The following is an 18,500-nucleotide window of genomic DNA, read 5'->3' on the forward strand; positions in this document are numbered from 1 at the left end:
ATTGTGGTCAACCACCTAGGATAGTCGTTTATCTGTGCAACATTATGATAGTTTATAAACTCTGGGGCCAGAATGCCTGTGTTTGCATCTAGGCTCTACCATTTACTAGTTGTGTGATTGGGCCTATGACTGACACTCTTAAAATCTGCTTCCTCATCAGTAAAATGGGCACGAAAATTGTACCAACTCATGGATTGTTATGTGGATTAAAGGAAAGACCATGCAGAAAATGCTCATGACAGGGACATTCCTAAAGTATTATTTACTTTTATTGTTGTTACATACCACACACTCAGGAAACCTTAGCCTCTTTATTGAAATCCTCAAATTTGAGATTTTTTTTTCCCTCATCTCTTTAGAGAGCAGTCTAACAAATGAAAGATCAGAGGGAAATGAGATCAATTTTTGTTTATAAAGAATGTTAAGGATGCTAAAATAAGGAATGCAGATTCTCTGGAACATAAAATCATAAAATTATATATCTGAATGGCACTTGGCTGTTTATGAAGGACATTCATATATTGCTTTGAATCCCCAAATGAACATTTTTAATTGAGGTACGATTATTCATATTTAACAGATCAATTCGTTCATTCAGTAATTTTTATTGAACTCCTTCTTTGTGCCAGAACTGACCAGCCTTATTGCTGGGACGGTAGCAGTGAATAAAATGAACAGTCCCTATTCCTGTGGACCTGACATTCTAGCGGGGAGAGTCAATTAATAGACACATAAGCACATAAATCTGTGTTGTGGTGTGATAAATAAAAAATAGCTGACTAAGGGATGGGTGTAATACAAGTTCAGGACCGAGAGTGGCTCTTTTATTTTAAGATAATACTAGGAAGCCTCCGTGGTAATTTACCTGAAAAAAGAAGAACTGAAAGAATTTAGGGGGCATCCATGTGTGGGAAAGCTTCCAGTGTCGAGAGGTCAGTGAGGGCAAAGACCCTCAGGTATGTTTGGAGTGTTGATGGGAAGCCAGGAGTCCAATGTGGCTGGAGCTGAGCGAGTGGGCAGTGTTCAGACGCAAGATCAATCGGCAGATGCAGGGGCCACGTCATACATAAAGGGGAAAGCTCACCTGGGGACTTGGAATTCTAGTGTAAATAATATGGGCAGCACTTTGAGGATTTTGAGCAGAAGAATGACATGATCTAATCTATTAACAAAGGGCTTTTCTGTCTCTGAATTGAAAATCAGCTGTACGACTACTCCAGCTAGAAGCTGCCTGGAAGACACTGGAACCTAGGGCTAGGTTGATAGTGGTAATGGTTAGGTTCTGGATGTATTCCCAAAGAAGAGTCAATAGGTTTGTTCACGGATGAGGAGATCAAGGCTGAAAATAAACTTAGACAAGACAGCACAGCTGAATAATGGCAGGGATAGAAAACAAAGCCACATCCTTGGAGTTCAAGCTCAGCGTTCCTTCCACAGCTGTCGACCATAGCTCTCCTTGCTCCCCTGCAAATGGGTTATAGCCATTCATTGGTTGGGATGCTTGGTAACAGTGGGATAACTGAATGATCTGAAGTCTCTCTGAGCTTATAATTCTAGCAATTCCATATCCTTTATATGTAGTATTTCAAAATTACACAAAAATGATTACTCTTGGAGTGCCTGAGTGGCTCAGTTGGTTATGTGTCAGACTCTTGGTTTGGCTCAGGTCATGATATCACAGTTTTCTGAGTTCAAGCCCTGTGTCAGGCTCTGTGCTGGCAGCCTGGAGCCTGCTTGGGATTCTCTCTGGATTCCCCTCTCTTTCTGTCCCATCCCCACTCCTGCTGTCTCTCTCAAAATAAATAAATAATCATTAAAAAAGTGATTACTTTTATTGATAACAGGCTTAACCTTTTTCAAATGCTTTGCATCCAATATTCGTGAGCCTCCTAATAAGCCCTGCAGAAGATATATATTTTTTTAATTCTCTCGTTTGCACATGTGGCAACTGAGGCTCAAGGAGGTCATATTACTTAATTGAGGACACAACCCCAGTAAATTTATAGGTTTTTAAAAAATTTTTAATGTTTTTATTTGTTTTTGAGAGAGCAAGCGAGCATGAGTGGGGGAGAGGCAGAGAGAGAGAGGGAGGCACAGAATCCGAAGCAGGCTCCAGGCTCTGAGCTGTTAGTTAGTGCAGAGCCCAACATGGGGCTCTAACTCACAAAAGCAAGTTCATGACCTGAGCCGAAGTCAGACACTTAACCAACTGAGCCACCCAGGTGCCCCAACCCCAGTAAAATTAGAGCTAAACGTGGAACCCAGAAATGATTAAGTCTCAGAGCTGAAGTTGCTCCCAGTGTATTGCATTATCGCTCACTGAGCTGACCAAAGACAACTTATGGCACACCTAGTGTGTTTTGCTTGATACTGATAGAGAACTGGCTTTCTTGAATCCTGGGAGCTCCTGCTAGCCTTGGCCTGTATGCAGCAGCACGCTGCAGCTTCTGGTACCTATCCCAGAGGATGGCACGAAGCCATGCTCAGCTGTTACTCATCTCAAACCTGAGGCTCTGGTTTCATTTCTTCCTTTTGTAAGGCTGTGTTTGATTCAGGGTTTACCCATGGGAAGATGGTATAAGGAATCTAAAGAGAGTGATGGGCTTAGCTCTGACAGTTGTAGAGCTGGGCATCAGGTATAGGAATGCGGAATCGGTTCAGAGACTCAGTCCTTTGCAGCCTTGAAGAACTTCAGAGAGCTCCTCTTTGTGACTGTTCTCAAGAGGGAAACGACTCTGCAGGATTGTATCGATTTTCTACTGTTGCTCTACAAATTATCACTAATTTAGTGACTTAAAATAGTATACTTGTATTAGTTTACAATTCCGCAGGTTAGAAGTCCAACTAAGCCTCACTAGGCTGAAATAAAGTTGTCAGCCATGGTGTGTTCCTTTCTGGAGGAACTAGGAGAGAATCCCTTTCCTTGTCTTTTCCAGCTCCTAGAGAGAGCCCACATTCCTTGGCACATTACTCTCCATTTTCAAAGTCAGCGTCGTTGCATATCTGACCACTCTTTGATAGGCATCTCCATTTGTCTGGCCATGGCCAGGGAAGGCTCTCTGATTTTAAGGAGCCTTGTAATTACATTGGCCCCACTTGGATAATCTGGGATAATCCCTCCATCTCAAGGTCCTTAACCTTAATTACCTCTGCAAAGTCGCTTCACCATGTAAGGTTAAATATTTTTTTACTGATAGAGATTAGAATGTGGGTATCTGTTGGGGGCTACAATTCTGCCTACCACAGGGACCTTCTAGGAATAAAATGCCACCCAACATAAATGGCTTTCAGTCATTTCAGGAAATATTTCCCGAGTGCCTCCTCTGTGATAGCTGCTTTTCAGGCACTGAGAACACAGTGCATAATGCACAGTCAGAGTCCTGCTTATGTGGAGTCATAGTCAAGTGTAAAAATATATTCATTTCTGACTATCAGGAAAAAATGTATAAGGAAAGTCTTCTATTTCAATAAACAATACTCAACATTTTCTACAAACCAAAACTTAGTATAGTCACTATTTTATATAATAGAGACACAATAAGAAAAAAAAATTAGGTTTATGGGTAATCTTGTCATGTCATTTAAAGTAAAAAATTTTAACGTCTGTGTCCCTCACTTGACATTCCTAGGTAATATGTTTCCTTTACACTGCTTGTTTGTAGTGTCTTAGTGGAGCAATGAGATCTGGCATGTGGCCAAATGCTGTAGGAGGTGGCATTCTCTTGTCCAGATTCCAGTCCCTTCTTCCACAGTGGCCATATTAGTGCTGACCCCGCAGGTTCTGAGCAGAGTTAACGAGACAATGCATGTGCCACTTCCAACAGAGTTCTTTGGCCGTTTGTAAATCTACTAGAAATGTTAGATGTTCTTAACTCCCAAAGGTATTTCCAGAATTATGCCTGGATCAGGATTGAGGTAGCATTTATTGCCAAAAAGTAGAAAATCTAGCCCCTGATCCCAAGAAGGTTTTAGTCTTACTGTGAAAAGGAAATATATAAGTTGTGTAGCCAAAGTGGTTGAATAGCAAAGCAAGACAACTGAAATGAACAGTACATGCCAGAAAATTGCACAAGGTCAGAGAAGTCAAATAGAGGAATAAAAGTGTCAAAGGGGGAACAGAGGAGCCAATGTTGGTGGGTTGGGGAGATCACTCTGTGTTGATTCATGTGATTTGTGCAGGGCAGTATTAGGACCTAAATTTACAAGAGTGAGTAAGGTCTAGTTATAGTGGGACTTGAACGACAAATGGAAAATCTGAAATTTTATTTATGGGTATGGATATGGAGAGGCAATGAGCTTGAGATCAACAAATATTTTAGCAATAAATATTAATTTGAAGGAAGATTGAAATTGGAGAAGGGTCAGGGGAAAAAAAACATGGTTGATGGTAAGAAATTCTAAAAATTGGCTTCAGTGAACTATTATTCACCCTAAACTCGCCTTAAAATATAAATACTGTGTGACACATTTAATAATTGGCGTATAAATATTTTATATCACATTTTTTATCATACTGACATTCTTTAATCTCTTGCAGAAAATCCATTTGCTGGTGATGTTGTCTCCCCCACGGAAATCAGTTTTACCAACCTACAACCGAATCATACTGCTGTGTACCAGTGCGAAGCCTCAAATGTCCATGGAACTATCCTTGCCAATGCCAATATTGATGTTGTAGGTAAGTAACAGTCTGGGAGCAGACTGTTTACTTTCTAAAGGAAGATGTTCAAGGTCATACACACAAGTGGACTGAATTCTCAACATATAAAACATGGGGAGAAACATCAAAGTACCTTTAATCTAGCGTGTGGGCATTAGCCATCCTACTAAAATTAAACTTTCAAAAACGTATTGAATTTGGATATTTTTCTAACTCAAAACCTTATACTGTGTTATTCAGTTGTCTCCCATTTTTATTAATGTGACTAGGATGTAGAAAATTTGAATTTGTGCACACTATTTCTTAATGAACGTTCACAACTGTATTTATGTTATTTTCAAATAGATGTTCGTCCACTGATACAAACTGAAGATGAAGAAAACTATGCTACGGTGGTTGGGTACAGTGCTTTCTTACACTGCGAGTACTTTGCTTCACCCGAGGCCATAGTGTCCTGGTAAGCTGGTACAGGGTTTTCTTAAGAGAATGTCAGTGGTAGATTTCATTCATTGTGTCTTCATCCATCATTTGACGTGCTGTTGTTCCATGTAGCCAATGCCTCTGAGAAATAAGATAGCAAACTTAATTACTTACCTCTCCTGGAATCATTGACCAGATGTGTAGGATTTTCTCACATGGGGAGATTAGGGAGAGCCATTTCTGCTTACAAAGGAAAGCAAAGAATTGAAGTGATTACTGAGGCAATTTTATATAGATAGACTTGGTTTTCATTTTGGGTACATCAAAAGTCATATATTACAGCTGATCCTTGCCCATTGTGGAGGTTACAGGTTGATCCCCCATGTGACTGAAACTCTGTATATAACTTTTGTCTCCCCCAAAACTCAACTACTAAAAGCCTACTGTTGACTGGAAGCCTCACCCATAACATAAACAGTTGATTAACACACATTTTGTATGTTATATGTATTACATACTGTATACTTACAATAATAGCCAACTTTTTCTTAACTGTTTTTTCCATATTTCTAGGCTACATAGTTTGTGAGTTTTTTGTAACTGTTGTGTATTTCCAAAAATTTGTCCAATATAGTTACTGAAAGAAAATCCATGTGTAAGTAGACCCACATAGTTCAAACCCATGTTGTCCAGAATTGACTGTACTTTTTTGTGGTTGTTTTGGGTATTTTCTAAATAATTATCCAAGCCTGAATTTGATTCCAAACACATACCCTTAAAACTTTTCCAATGTGTATTTTGAATTTAATTTCAATGTATTGATTGGTGTGACAGTCCAAACACCTGTGTGAATCTGACATATTTGTTACTTCACCAGAAAAGCTTGGATAAACTGTTCTTAAATAAGTCTGCCATTGCTCTACAAGGCCAAGACTAGAGGGTAGATGGGGAGGCAGGGTCATTAAAGTGCAGGATCAGATCTTTCTTTAAAAATTGGGTATTTTGGGGCACCTGGGTGACTCAGTCATTTAAGCGTCTGATTTTCGATTTTGGCTCAGGTCACGATTTCGTGGTTTGTGAGATCAAGCCCCGCATCAGTGTGTAGCTTGCTTGGGATTCTCTCTCTCTTTCCCTCTACTGTCTGTCCCTCTCCCCACCTTCCCTCTCTAAATAAATTAATAAACTTAAAAAAAAGATTTAAAAAATGGATTTTTTGCATTATTTTTATTTTTAAAAATAGTTCATTAAAATGTGATTCATCTTGAGTGCTGAGTTTTTTTGGCCACACTTACATTTTGCTTCTGTGCCTCACTGGCTTTACCCTAGTCTCAGCTCTAGAAAGTCCTGTGTGAACAGCAGCCAGAGTTTATGCTTTGATTTTTTTTTGTTTGTTTGTTTGTTTTGCTCCAGCAGCGTCTTATGTTGAAATGCACTGGATAAATCAAGTTTTGGCAGCAAATGCTTAGAAAATGGATGAATGGAGGAGAAAATGGCTCTGGGTTGATAAGGGTAAATGTAATCCATGCCCACAGGACAGGAACTACTTCCTGGCCTGTAATATTTCTGAATGACCAATGTTTCCCCCAGACGGCAGGAGGTTCAGAAGGTTCATTATCTCTTTCAATTACTAGCTTTCCCATTTAGTACCCTGAAGCAATCATTAACTAAAGAGTTCACCATCAATAAACCAGAAAATATTTATTAAGCTGTGAGGACAGATGCAAAACAGTCCTCATAGCTATCAGGAATACAACAGAAGCCTAGAACATGGTCCAGGATTTCCTCTAGCCTATTTGGCTGTTTGGACAGGTATGATATACACCTAGGATAGGACCCATTTGGGGGAAAATATAAACCCCGATGGAACATAAGGTCTTCTGAGCTCCTGGAAGGGCTAAGCTTAAATGACATCAGCAACCAGTTTCAAAAAAGAGTATATAATACTGTCACATCTAAAATGATTTATGCTTTCTATATTCATAGGCAGAAGGTGGATGAAGCGAAACCCCTTGAAGGTAGACGGTACCATATCCATGAAAATGGCACATTGCAGATCAACAAAACCACAGAAGACGATGCTGGCTCATACTCTTGTTGGGTGGAAAATGCTAAAGGAAAAACTGCTGTGACAGCCAATTTGGATATTAGAAGTACTTTTATCTTGTTTTTACTTTGCATGAATTCTCACATAGGTTCAGTTTGTCCTTTTCCCAAATGAGACAATATGATATAAATTTGAGTGCGTATTAAAATTTTTAGACTGTATTTCGAAACTCCCAGATTATGTTTCATCTGAAAGACCATCACTAAAATTATAGGAAATATTGATGACGTGTTCACCTCTTTTTATTATTTTATTTTATTTTATTTTATTTTTTAATGTTTATTTATTTTTGAGACAGAGAGACACAGAGCATGAACAGGGGAGGGGCAGAGAGAGGGAGACACAGAATGTGAAACGGGCTCCAGGCTCTGAGCTGTCAGCACAGAGCCCAACGTGGGGCTTGAACTCACGGACTGTGAGATGGTGACCTGAGCCAAAGTCGGCCGCTTAACCGACTGAGCCACCCAGGCGCCCCTCTTTTTATAATTTTAAAAGGGACCTAAGTGTTTGGGGGATGACCAGCAAGATTTTAAAATGCCCTATTTGGGGGTATTTCTGTAACTATTTTATTTCAATAACCAACTCAACATAATGTCATCGGCAATCAACACTTTGAGCTAAAAGTTTCATGAACTCATCAAACTTCAGCTTCATAAAGACTGGGGCATGATAGAATCAGAACGGTTTGACAAAACCTCATGAACAGCTTTGTGTTTATTCTCTCTTCAAAACAAAGTCATGGGTTTCACTGACATTTTGATTTTAAAATTGCTCAGAAAATTCTTTTCAGGAAAACATAATAGGAAGATCCTACAGTGATTGTAGGGAGGATCTGTTTCTTGTGGTACATCATCATCATGGCCTATCACTACTGCTGCTTAGAGAACAGGGTATATTTGTTCAATTGTCTGTCTTTACTGATGTGTTTATAATTCTCTGTCTCTCTTCTCACACATACCCTTCCTTCCTTGTTTTTCTTCTGTCTTATATTCTTTTACAGTATCTGTTTCTTTTTGCACCCTAAGTTATCCAACACGCCAACCTTGCGGATTATATTTTTAAAGCATGTAAATATACCCCTACTATGTCTGCTTAACTGTAATGTCTTCCCCCATATTTAAGTGTCATATACAATTCTCAAAATGCCCTTGTGAAGTCAGTGAAGGTGATTTTTTTTAGACTTTATAAAACCAGCCTATATCAGAGTTTAACAACTCAGCCAGATTCAAAGTCAAGGAGAGGGAAGCCTCGAATCCAAATGGACCTTCACATTCTTCTTGCCCAACACAGCACTTGATGCAAAGTGGACCTCAGAACTGCTAATTGACAAAGGGATGGACAAGGCCATGAACTTTTTGTCTGCTCTAAATATCCACTCTATATGTAAGGAATATATAGCAATTTTGTCAATGAAATATAAGAACACAATTTTGCATATAAAAAATGTCAAGAGTTGAATTGAGTAAGAGGCTATATAGCATAGTGATTGAAAGCAAGAGCTTTGGTCTCTGCCAAATTGAGGTTCAAATTGCAGCTTAAAGCCCTTACCAGTTAGTAAACTTTGGTGTTACTTAATTTCATTTTAGCCTTATGTTCCCTATAAGGTGAAAATATTTATATTTATAGACTTATTATAATTATAAAGTGTTGCATGACTGTGAACTTTATTGCAGAGTCCTCGTAAATAGAATAAATGCTTATGAAGTAGTATCTGTTATTATTAAGTGGATTTCTGACTTTAAATTTAAAAATAGGAATAGATGTTTAATAATTCACTTATAATTAAATTCAATTAAATAGTATCTTCAAGTTTCATGCCTCGGATACCAAATAATCAAATTGTTTTATCACTTTCAATTTCTAATCAGCTCATGGAGTATCATGTAGATAGCAAATGTTAAAATGTAATTGTGGAATTGGGGGTCAACTCATGAGATTTGGCCTCTGAGAAAGTCACCAAATGCCACAGCAGGGTAAAGAACCTTTAATATGGCCTCTAAGGGTAAGAATCATATGTACATATTTTTTAACTGAGTAGATTGTCTTTCTTTCTTTGTTTCTCTTTCTTTCTTTCTTTCTTTCTTTCTTTCTTTCTTTCTTTCTTTTTTATTTTTCTTTTTTTTGACAGAAAGAGAGATAGTACAAGTGGGGGAAGAGGGAGAGGGAGAATCCTAAGCAGGCTCCACGCCCAGTGCTGAGCCCAACTGGGGTTTGATCTCACCATGGTGAGATCATGAACTGAGCCAAAATCAAGAGTCAGACATATAACCAACTAAACCACCCAGGCACCCCTGGGATCATATGTTTTGAAACAGTCATAATGAGCAAATGTTTTTAAGACATCCAAATATGATTCTTTTTAATTTATTTGATTTGAATTTAATTTATTTGATATATTTAATTTTGTAGCTACATTTTTGAGCTTCATATTATTAATACCACTAATACTCTAAATCACTCACCATACCTCATTCAACAAGAAATTCAACAAATATGTGTTGAATGCCTACTGTGTACAGGGTCCCTTTTGAGCTATGGGGAAACTTCCTGTAACAAAACAGACACAACCCCTTCTTCACAGGGCTTATGTTCTCATTTCCCACCTTTATGTTGATAGATCACCCATGTATGGCTTTACCATACCTCTGGTTTCTGAATTATTAATAAACACATTAATAGAAAATCAACTCATTGCCTTTTTTCCCCTTACAGTGCTTTGATCATATGACCAAAAGGACTAGAAGGAGAAATCACATTTTTTCAGCATCTAGAGACATTTATTTTGTCACACTCTTCTTACTCTTTGGCCCAAGAAGTCGTACGGGGAATTTCTAAGATATTAATTAGTACTTCCACTCTAATTTCTCAGATGTTTGGGCCTGATGGAAAGAAAATAGTAGTGAAATATGATGTTAAGAAATTACAGTGCAAAAAAACATTGCATGAAGATATGACTATTACGTTGACAATTTTGGTTGATTAAATTGCAGGCACTTGATTACGAAGTAAGCTGTGATTTATGGTTCTAACGAGTCTCTTTGTTCGGTAAAAACAGATGCTACAAAACTTCAAGTTTCTCCTAAGAATCCTCGTGTCCCCAAATTGCATACACTTGAATTACATTGTGAGAGCAAATGTGACCCATATTTAAAACATAGTTTGAAGTTGTCCTGGAGTAAAAATGGAGAAGGCTTTGAAATTAATGCCACAGAGGATGGCAGGTAGGTACAGTCTTATGCTGTGTCATCATATTTGGGATTAACACCTAGCACTTGAAAAACAAATAGTTGTAAAAGTATTCACGCTGAATTAAAATATAAAAACTGATTAATTCATTTCAGTCTTCAAGGCAGTATTTATGTATTTATTTTTAATATTTATTTTTGAGAGAGAGAGCATGTGCTCATGAGGGTGGGGAAGGGGCAGAGAGAAAGGGAGGGGCAGATAAAGGGAGACAGAGGACCTGAAGCAGACTTTGCGCTGACCGCAGAGCCTGATGCTCTCTCGAACTCACACACGTGAGATCATGACCTGAGCCCAAGCTGGACACTTAGCTGGCTGAGCCACCTGGGGGCCCCAAAGTCTTGGCATCAGGGCAGCGTTTGAAAGGTAATACAGTGCACTGTTTGGGTTTTCTCTCACATAGTTATCTTCTTTTTGCTACTGACTTTTAACAGAATGTGTACCTTGCTGTTAGTGCATGAAATAGAGTCCGTTCCAGATGTGTGAGACAGAGGTACTGCATGAGTGTGCATGCTTACCAAACCACTGGGAAGACTGGGAGAGATGGGCCTAACGGAAGCTGCTTACTAAACTTTTGGGTTCTTTGTCACATAGAACTGCAGCTGTAAGCCAGAGGTCTGAAAAATGCTGCTCTTTACAGCCACCTCATGCCACTGGTGCTGGCAGTGACATCAACCAATGCCAGCTCTTGGGTCTTCCAGAGTCGCTGTCTGCTCACAGGGACCCAGAGGAGGCACTCCCCATCACCCTTTTACATCCCAAACTCAGATGAGTCTATCTCATTGGCAGGACCTAAATAATACCTACAGTCCTTCCAGTTAGAATGTACAGACAGCCATGCTTCTAAGCCTCCTAATCTCTGTGTAGAGAATACAGAAAAAAAATATATAGAAGAGAGACTGTAGAAGGAAGTGTGAATAGATGCTGGATAGCATCAGACAATATTGAATAGCATCGGACAATATCAGAGTCCATCAAAGAGAGAAAAGACTCAGCATTTACTGAATGCCTGTGCTATCTTTCAAAAGCATGTAGAGGTTAGCTCTCCTGCCTTTTGCATTGTGACTAGTAGGGGTTAAAAATAGACCATCCTTAGTCAAACCTCCCCTGCAGTTTTGTGTTGTTATTCATGATTCTGAAAAAGTAAACCTGAAGATAGTTTGTGCATTCCTTTGAAGAGACTGCGGCAGTGTGGTGAGTAAGAGCGTGCACTCTGGAGTCCAGCAGCCTGGATTTAAATCTCATCTCGTTCACTTATTGTGTCTATGACTTTAGACAGGCTCCCTAACTTCACTGTGCCTTAACTTTACATTCTAAGATACCTCCACAGGGTTATTATGAGTTAACATTCCAAGCACTTAGAAAATACTCAGTCCAATTTAGTGATCATGATTTGTACTAATTTCTCCAGACATTTGGTTTATCTCATTTCTCTGACATGCTTGGCCCCTATTGGTGTGTGTGTGTGTTTGTGCTTACACCACCGCTATGCAGAGGCATTGGTCTCAGCTAGGTACTTAATTTATTCCATCTCATCCTTCCTGTATATATGAATTTGTGGAAAGGAGCGTATGTATTGGAACTGTTGTCGCTGAAACAAGAGGAAATTAATTATTGACCTAAAAGACTACATATTGCAACAGAGATCTTCACCCTTAGGTTGGGTCTTAGTCAATCTGTCAGCTGCTCAGATCTCCCCATATTCTCCCTCTTTTGTCACTGCTGCCTAGTTACCTGGTGTCTTCCATATAACCTCCAGGCTTCAGTGATGAAGGGAGTCAGAGACTCGTGCCTTGAGGGTGATGTGACCTGCATATTTAGGCCCTGATCCCAGAAACTCCAGCCATCCTCTGTATGGCCGAGTTTAATAGGTTCTGCAGGATGCTGAGGCTGACACTCAAATGAACCTCTGGCTGTCTTAGCAAACTAAGCCAGTGACACAGATATTCTGCCCATTTTCCCTAGGGCATGGGTGAGCAACAGTAACCTCAGCTAGAATTTCTTAGAAGAGATCACTGGAGTGGAGAAGGCTGGGAGTAACTCTTGCTGTTGAGGTTGGCTGGGGCCAGGAGCACGTATGGACATGTAGCAGGGAGCAGAGATCACAGGTCTCGGTTAAATTTCAAGGGAACCGTTAGGAAGCTTCTGTCTCTCACTTTCTGCTGGGACACCTTCTCCTTACTGGTAGGCGAGGGGCCTGAGACTTTTATCTAGAAAGAGGTTAAATGAGTTTTACATCAGAAACGTCAATTACCCCTCTTTGGGTGAGCACAAACCCTGCTTCTGGTGAGCCCCTCTTCTCTCTCTCTCCCTCTCTCTTTCTGCCCCTCGCTCACTTGTGCCCTCTTTCTTTCAAAAATACAAAAGAAACGTCATTTGTTTGAGTTTCACTCCTTCTCTGCAAACACATTATTTATCTCAACTAAATAGCAAAAGTCTTTAAATATAATTGATATTTAGTGGAACTTAATTTTTCTAAAAGTGCTTAAATAGTTAAGTTGACAGTACATAGGTATAGGGTAAAAAGTGTAATTTATAGTAAGGAAATTTCCATGTAGTAAACCGGATTACAAATTGGCAAAATAGGGCGAATGATAAAAAGCTCGGTGCAAATGATTTGCAAAAAGAAGTGCTAGTCTGCCCTCTACTGTTCAAATAAATTTCATGGTTTAATTGTTATCTGATCTATTGGATGTGCAGTGTGCTAGGGGAGTGGACGGGTGGAGAAAGGCAATCTTGTCAAAAACAGATTGTCAGTCTCTGTGTCAGACACTCTGACTCTGTAGATCTGGGGGGTGATTCAGGAATGTCCCTTTGGAAGAAGCCCCCAGTTGATCCTATGTAGGTGATTCCCTTCACAAACCTTAAGAATTATTCAGATGTATCTTAGCTATTATAATGAATAATACAGTCTTCAGAAACACCAGGCAACACAGTTGTGTCACTGCTCCATGCATCACAGATGGTTGGAGTTGATAATTAAAACAAAACAAACGGATCCCTTTCATGGCTGTGTAGACAGTTGTGCATGCTTCAGTAACCCCATGTCCCCAGTTTTACCTGTGGCACTCTCTAATAAAATTTGCATTATGTGAAGGTGTGTGTGTGTGTGTGTTTTTTAACTCTTCCTTGAATATTTTTATAGGGAATATATATTTTTGAATATATATTTCTGCTGTTTCTGTTGTTTTCATCCTCATCATATATTCATTTATTTTTACTGGTAGGATAATTATCGATGGACCTAATTTGACCATATCTAATGTCACCTCAGAGGACCAAGGCATTTACTCTTGTTCAGCTCAAACTGCCCTGGACAGTGTTGCTGATGTAACTCACGTAACCATTCTCGGTAAGTACGCTACTAATGGGAAATGTCTGTTCATTTCTTTCTTGTTACGAATTGAATTCCATTGTTCTTAGACCATTAAATCAACAATTACTTGAGCCCCTGTACATATACTGTTAGTTTGAATTTTTCATTTAAATAGTAACTCCACTTTCAAATGCTTTCTCCTCTTCTGGCTTTAAAGAAATTAATTAATGCTTAATTTCTTTTCCCTGCATGGTAATGTTTCCAGTAGCAGTGGGAGGTTGGCGATGCTATCAGCAGAAAGAAAACTGAAGCACGCTTGAGTTGTCAGGGCATTTGAGCTACCCTTTCCTAGCATGCAGAGAAAATACAGCTGAGGAATGGAGATGGGTTTTGTGGACGGATCAGGCTGGGAGTCCCATGGTGGTGGCACAGTGGTCATGCCCTAAACCAAAGACAGGGGCTAAGTTCTCAGGGTTCTGGGAAGTGTGTGGAGGAACTTCAAGAGTTCTACAGAGGAATGCCTTTGATTTTTTTTTTTTAATTTTTTTTTTCAACGTTTATTTATTTTTAAGACAGAGAGAGACAGCATGAACGGGGGAGGGGCAGAGAGAGAGGGAGACACAGAATCGGAAGCAGGCTCCAGGCTCTGAGCCATCAGCCCAGAGCCCGACGCGGGCCCGAACTCACGAACCACGAGAGTGTGACCTGGCTGAAGTCGGACGCTCAACCGACTGCGCCACCCAGGCGCCCCGCCTTTGATTTTTTTTAATGATAATGCTAATTAGAAAAGAATGTATATACTTCACTAGTTAATCAACACAATTACTCCTCCGGTTACCCATGGTTAAAGCTCTTAGAACATTCTGGTGCATTTCTTAGACCACCTTTAGCTCTTGAACCATCTCTTAGACCATCTCTCTTCCAGTTTCCTTGCCAGACTCACTCCCCATAAGCTATCTGATAGGGAAAGCTGACTTATATGGATAACATCAGCGAACCACTTACCCTCAAACTTCCATTTGTTTCAACCAATGGGAAGCCCTGGCAACAGACAAGGGTGGGTGTATTTATTCTCCATATTCCCTCCCTGCAGGCTGACTGTGTTCATTGTCATTGATTCTTCCCAGGGAGGCTCTCTCCACAAAATCCTCTCTGATGAAATTCTATTAACTGCTCCCTCCACCCCTCACTCCATACATTCTGCCTACATCTTTTGAAAGAGTTTTTTTTTAAAAAAAACTCTTGGCACTATCCAAATTGTGTGAACTATTGCATTTCTGCTGGGACCCTGACTGATAGAGACCTTTTTTTTTTTTAAATTTTTTTTTCAACGTTTATTTATTTTTGGGACAGAGAGACAGAGCATGAACGGGGGAGGGGCAGAGAGAGAGAGGGAGACACAGAATCGGAAACAGGCTCCAGGCTCTGAGCCATCAGCCCAGAGCCTGACGCGGGGCTCGAACTCACGGACCGCGAGATCGTGACCTGGCTGAAGTCGGACGCTTGACCGACTGCGCCACCCAGGCGCCCCTAGAAACCTTTTTTAAAAATAGTTTTCTGTTATAATTTTTTCCCCCTGTGGGAACCATTTAGTCTTTCTTCCAGTTTGCTGATATTCCTTTAAAGTGTTTGATTTTGCCTAACTCCTTTATTACATTACTAGATTAATCATTAATCATTATTCATTATTAGTATTATAAACTATTACTAGATTAATCATTATTAGTAACAGGATTTGTATCTTTAGCTCTCTGGTTGCTGGGATCCACAGGTAGATTGCTAATAGAGTGTCCAGGATGAGAGGAAATAATTCAGTGTATTTGGAGGTAGGATGTGAAAAATGACTAAATATGCTAGATCTCTTCAAGAGAAGCAAATATATATTTCAAGGGAAATAAATGACCATCATGTTTAAGTGAAACAAAGGGTCATCAGACTGGTTCTACAGACACATACACACACACACGCACACACACACACACGTGCACACACACACACATACACACAAGTTCCCAAGTGGTAAAGGGTATGGACTTGGTTCAGTAGAATTGTACCTTTAGGTGAGATGTTTGGTCATAGGAATTTAGCTACTTCAGGGGTTTGCACACAGAAAGGCCCAACCCTCTAGTAGTTAATCCACTAGTGAGTCATCAGATAAAATAGTTGAGCTTCAGGTAAAGTAGAGTTTGTCTCAGGCACTGCAAGTGTAGGAGAAAGTTTCAGAATCCCTGGACTTTTTCCCTAAGTATCTTAAGCAATGGAGCCAGCTAAGGGATTGGGACACCATACCACTTGCTGCATGCTGTCCAAAGCTCCTTATAAAATTTAATATATGAGTCATGTGATTAGGCTACTATCTTCCAAAACCATTAGATTTTGATAATTTTAAATAGAGTTGCTGTGATCACATGTAATACTTACATATGAAGTTTTTAACCAATTTTCTCAGAATAAAAATAAATTCATTTAAAAAATATTCTATGACAAGATTGCACTTTCTTAACCACTTCTTGGAGGTTACCTTCTAATATTTGAAGCCAGTCCCTGGTGTAAAGAAGCATATCTCACTAACTGATGGTAACAAATAGATCCCTATGTAGTTTAGAGAAACTTCTTTTCCCCAGAAAATAATTTTTGAAAAGATATGCTTGACCTGTTGCAATCAGAAGTAGCTGTCCTTGATCTAACTGTCCTTTAACTATATCAATCTTTTAAGTATCAACTGCACTCCATCAATTCTAATTCCATATGCTTCTTGGAAAGAGCAGATTTTAATGTCAGATGCTACAGTCTGTATTGGTTGCTTTAGGTAAGTTGAAAAATGAGTGAGCTCTTAGGAAGTGTTGAAGAGAAATGTAAATTCTCTGAGCTCACAGATCTGAAACCTGTTGAGGAAATAATTTCTTATTTAAGGCCCTGAAGTTTGCACAGTCACTGACTGCATTTTTAAAATAAAATAGTCTCTTTTGAATAAAAAAACAATGGTTTTTTTGCCAGTGTAAATTTCCAGAAATTGGTAAATACTCACAGGGGCATAGATGATGCCTCCCACTTGGGGAATAAGGAGCCCATGGGAAGGTCCTAAGAGATATTACTTAATTGTCTCCACTGAGAAAAGACAAATGTCCCTGGGTACGAGAGAATTGAAATCAAATTTCAGAAGTAAAGACCATTAGGGATAAGTTTGGTTTTTTGTTTTGTTTCACTCTTCCTTTATTTTGATAAACATTTCCATGGACTGTAACACTCAAAGTCATCACCTACTCTTAGTATCCAAAACCTATAAAGAACTTATAAAACTCAACACCCCAAAAAATGAATAATCCAATGAAAAATGGGATGAAGACTTGAATAGACATTTTCCCAAAGAAGACATCCAGATGGCCAATAGACACATGAAAAGATGCTCAACATCACTCACCCTCAGAAAATGCAAATCAAAACTACAATAAGATATCCCCTCACACCTGTTGGAAAGGCTAAAATTAATACACAAGACACAACAGGTGTTGGTGAGGATGTGGTAAAAGGGGAACCCTCTTACACTATTGGTGAGAATGCAAACTGGTACAGCCATTGCGGAAAATAGTATGGAGAGTCCTTAAAAGGCTAAAAATAGAACTACCCTACAATCCAGCAATTGCACTACTATGTATTTACCCCCCAAATACAAAAATACTCATTCAAAGGGATACATGCACTCCAGTGTTTATAGCAGTATTACCTATAATAGATTACAGAAAAAGCCCAAGTGTCCATTGATTGATGAATGGATAAAGAGGATGTGGTGTGTGATGAATGGATAAAGAGGATGTACACACACACATACACACACACACACTGGAATATTATCAGCAATAAAAAAGAATGAAATCTTGCCATTTGGAATGACATAGGTGGAGCCAGAGTATTCAGTTAAGCAAAATCAGTCAGAGAAAGACAAATACAGGATTTCACTCGTATATGGAATTTAAGAAACAAAAAAATAAGCAAAGAGGAAAAAAAGAGAGAGAGGAAAAACCAAGAAACAGACTTTTACCTATAGAGGGCAAACTGATGGTTACCAGAAGGGGGGTGGGCAGGGGGACAGGTGAAAAGGTGAGGGGACTAAGGAGTGCACTTGTTGTGATGAGCACTGGGTGATGTATGGAAGTGTTGAATCACTAAGTAATACACCTAATATTACACTGTATGTTAACTAACTGGAATTTAGATACATTTTAAAATTAAAAATTTTTAAATTAAAAAAAAATCATCACCTACTCAATTTTCTAGTCTGTGACATATTTATTGGTGCCAGATTTTTCTCTTCCAATAAAAACAGACTTCCTACTCTTTTTCAGAACTCTAGGCCAAGAGAGTATAAAAGTTGCTGTTATATACTGAGAATTTATTGTTAGAAATTACAATTAAAATCCAGAGCATACAAAAAAGAAAGCCTGAGTTCATGTTCTTTATCTTATTTTCCTATAGTCATAGGACCTAATTTTATTGCTCGAATGTGGTAATTGCATGCATGATTGAAGTGATATTATACTTTTCACTTACTCATTTAGTCACAAAACATTTATATGCAAAGCACTGAGGGTGATGAAATATTAATAAAATGCAGTCCCTATAACTCTTGAAGATCTGTCATATTCAGGAAATGAATCAGGTACATAAATAAACATATGAGCAGGAAGATACTGATCCTCTTGAGATAGATCATGTTTCTCAAAATTGCACATAATGGGAATGCAGGGCAACTGCTTAGA

At 39.1% G+C, this 18,500-nt stretch overlaps 1 protein-coding gene across 9 annotated transcripts in view; it reads left to right on the forward strand.

Annotated features, from left to right (window-relative positions):
* Positions 1–18,500, forward strand: part of CHL1 (cell adhesion molecule L1 like) — a 201,240-nt gene that overhangs the window by 160,025 nt on the left and 22,715 nt on the right. For all 9 annotated transcript variants that reach the window (XM_043587948.1, XM_043587953.1, XM_043587956.1 and 6 more), the window contains 5 exons: positions 4,538–4,678; positions 5,006–5,117; positions 7,064–7,230; positions 10,240–10,405; positions 13,655–13,779. In XM_043587948.1, the coding sequence (XP_043443883.1) occupies positions 4,538–4,678; positions 5,006–5,117; positions 7,064–7,230; positions 10,240–10,405; positions 13,655–13,779 (711 nt within the window). The remainder of the gene's footprint in view (positions 1–4,537; positions 4,679–5,005; positions 5,118–7,063; positions 7,231–10,239; positions 10,406–13,654; positions 13,780–18,500) is intronic.

This window comes from Prionailurus bengalensis, chromosome A2 (assembly GCF_016509475.1).
Source record: "Prionailurus bengalensis isolate Pbe53 chromosome A2, Fcat_Pben_1.1_paternal_pri, whole genome shotgun sequence".
Classification (NCBI taxonomy): Eukaryota; Metazoa; Chordata; class Mammalia; order Carnivora; family Felidae; genus Prionailurus; species Prionailurus bengalensis.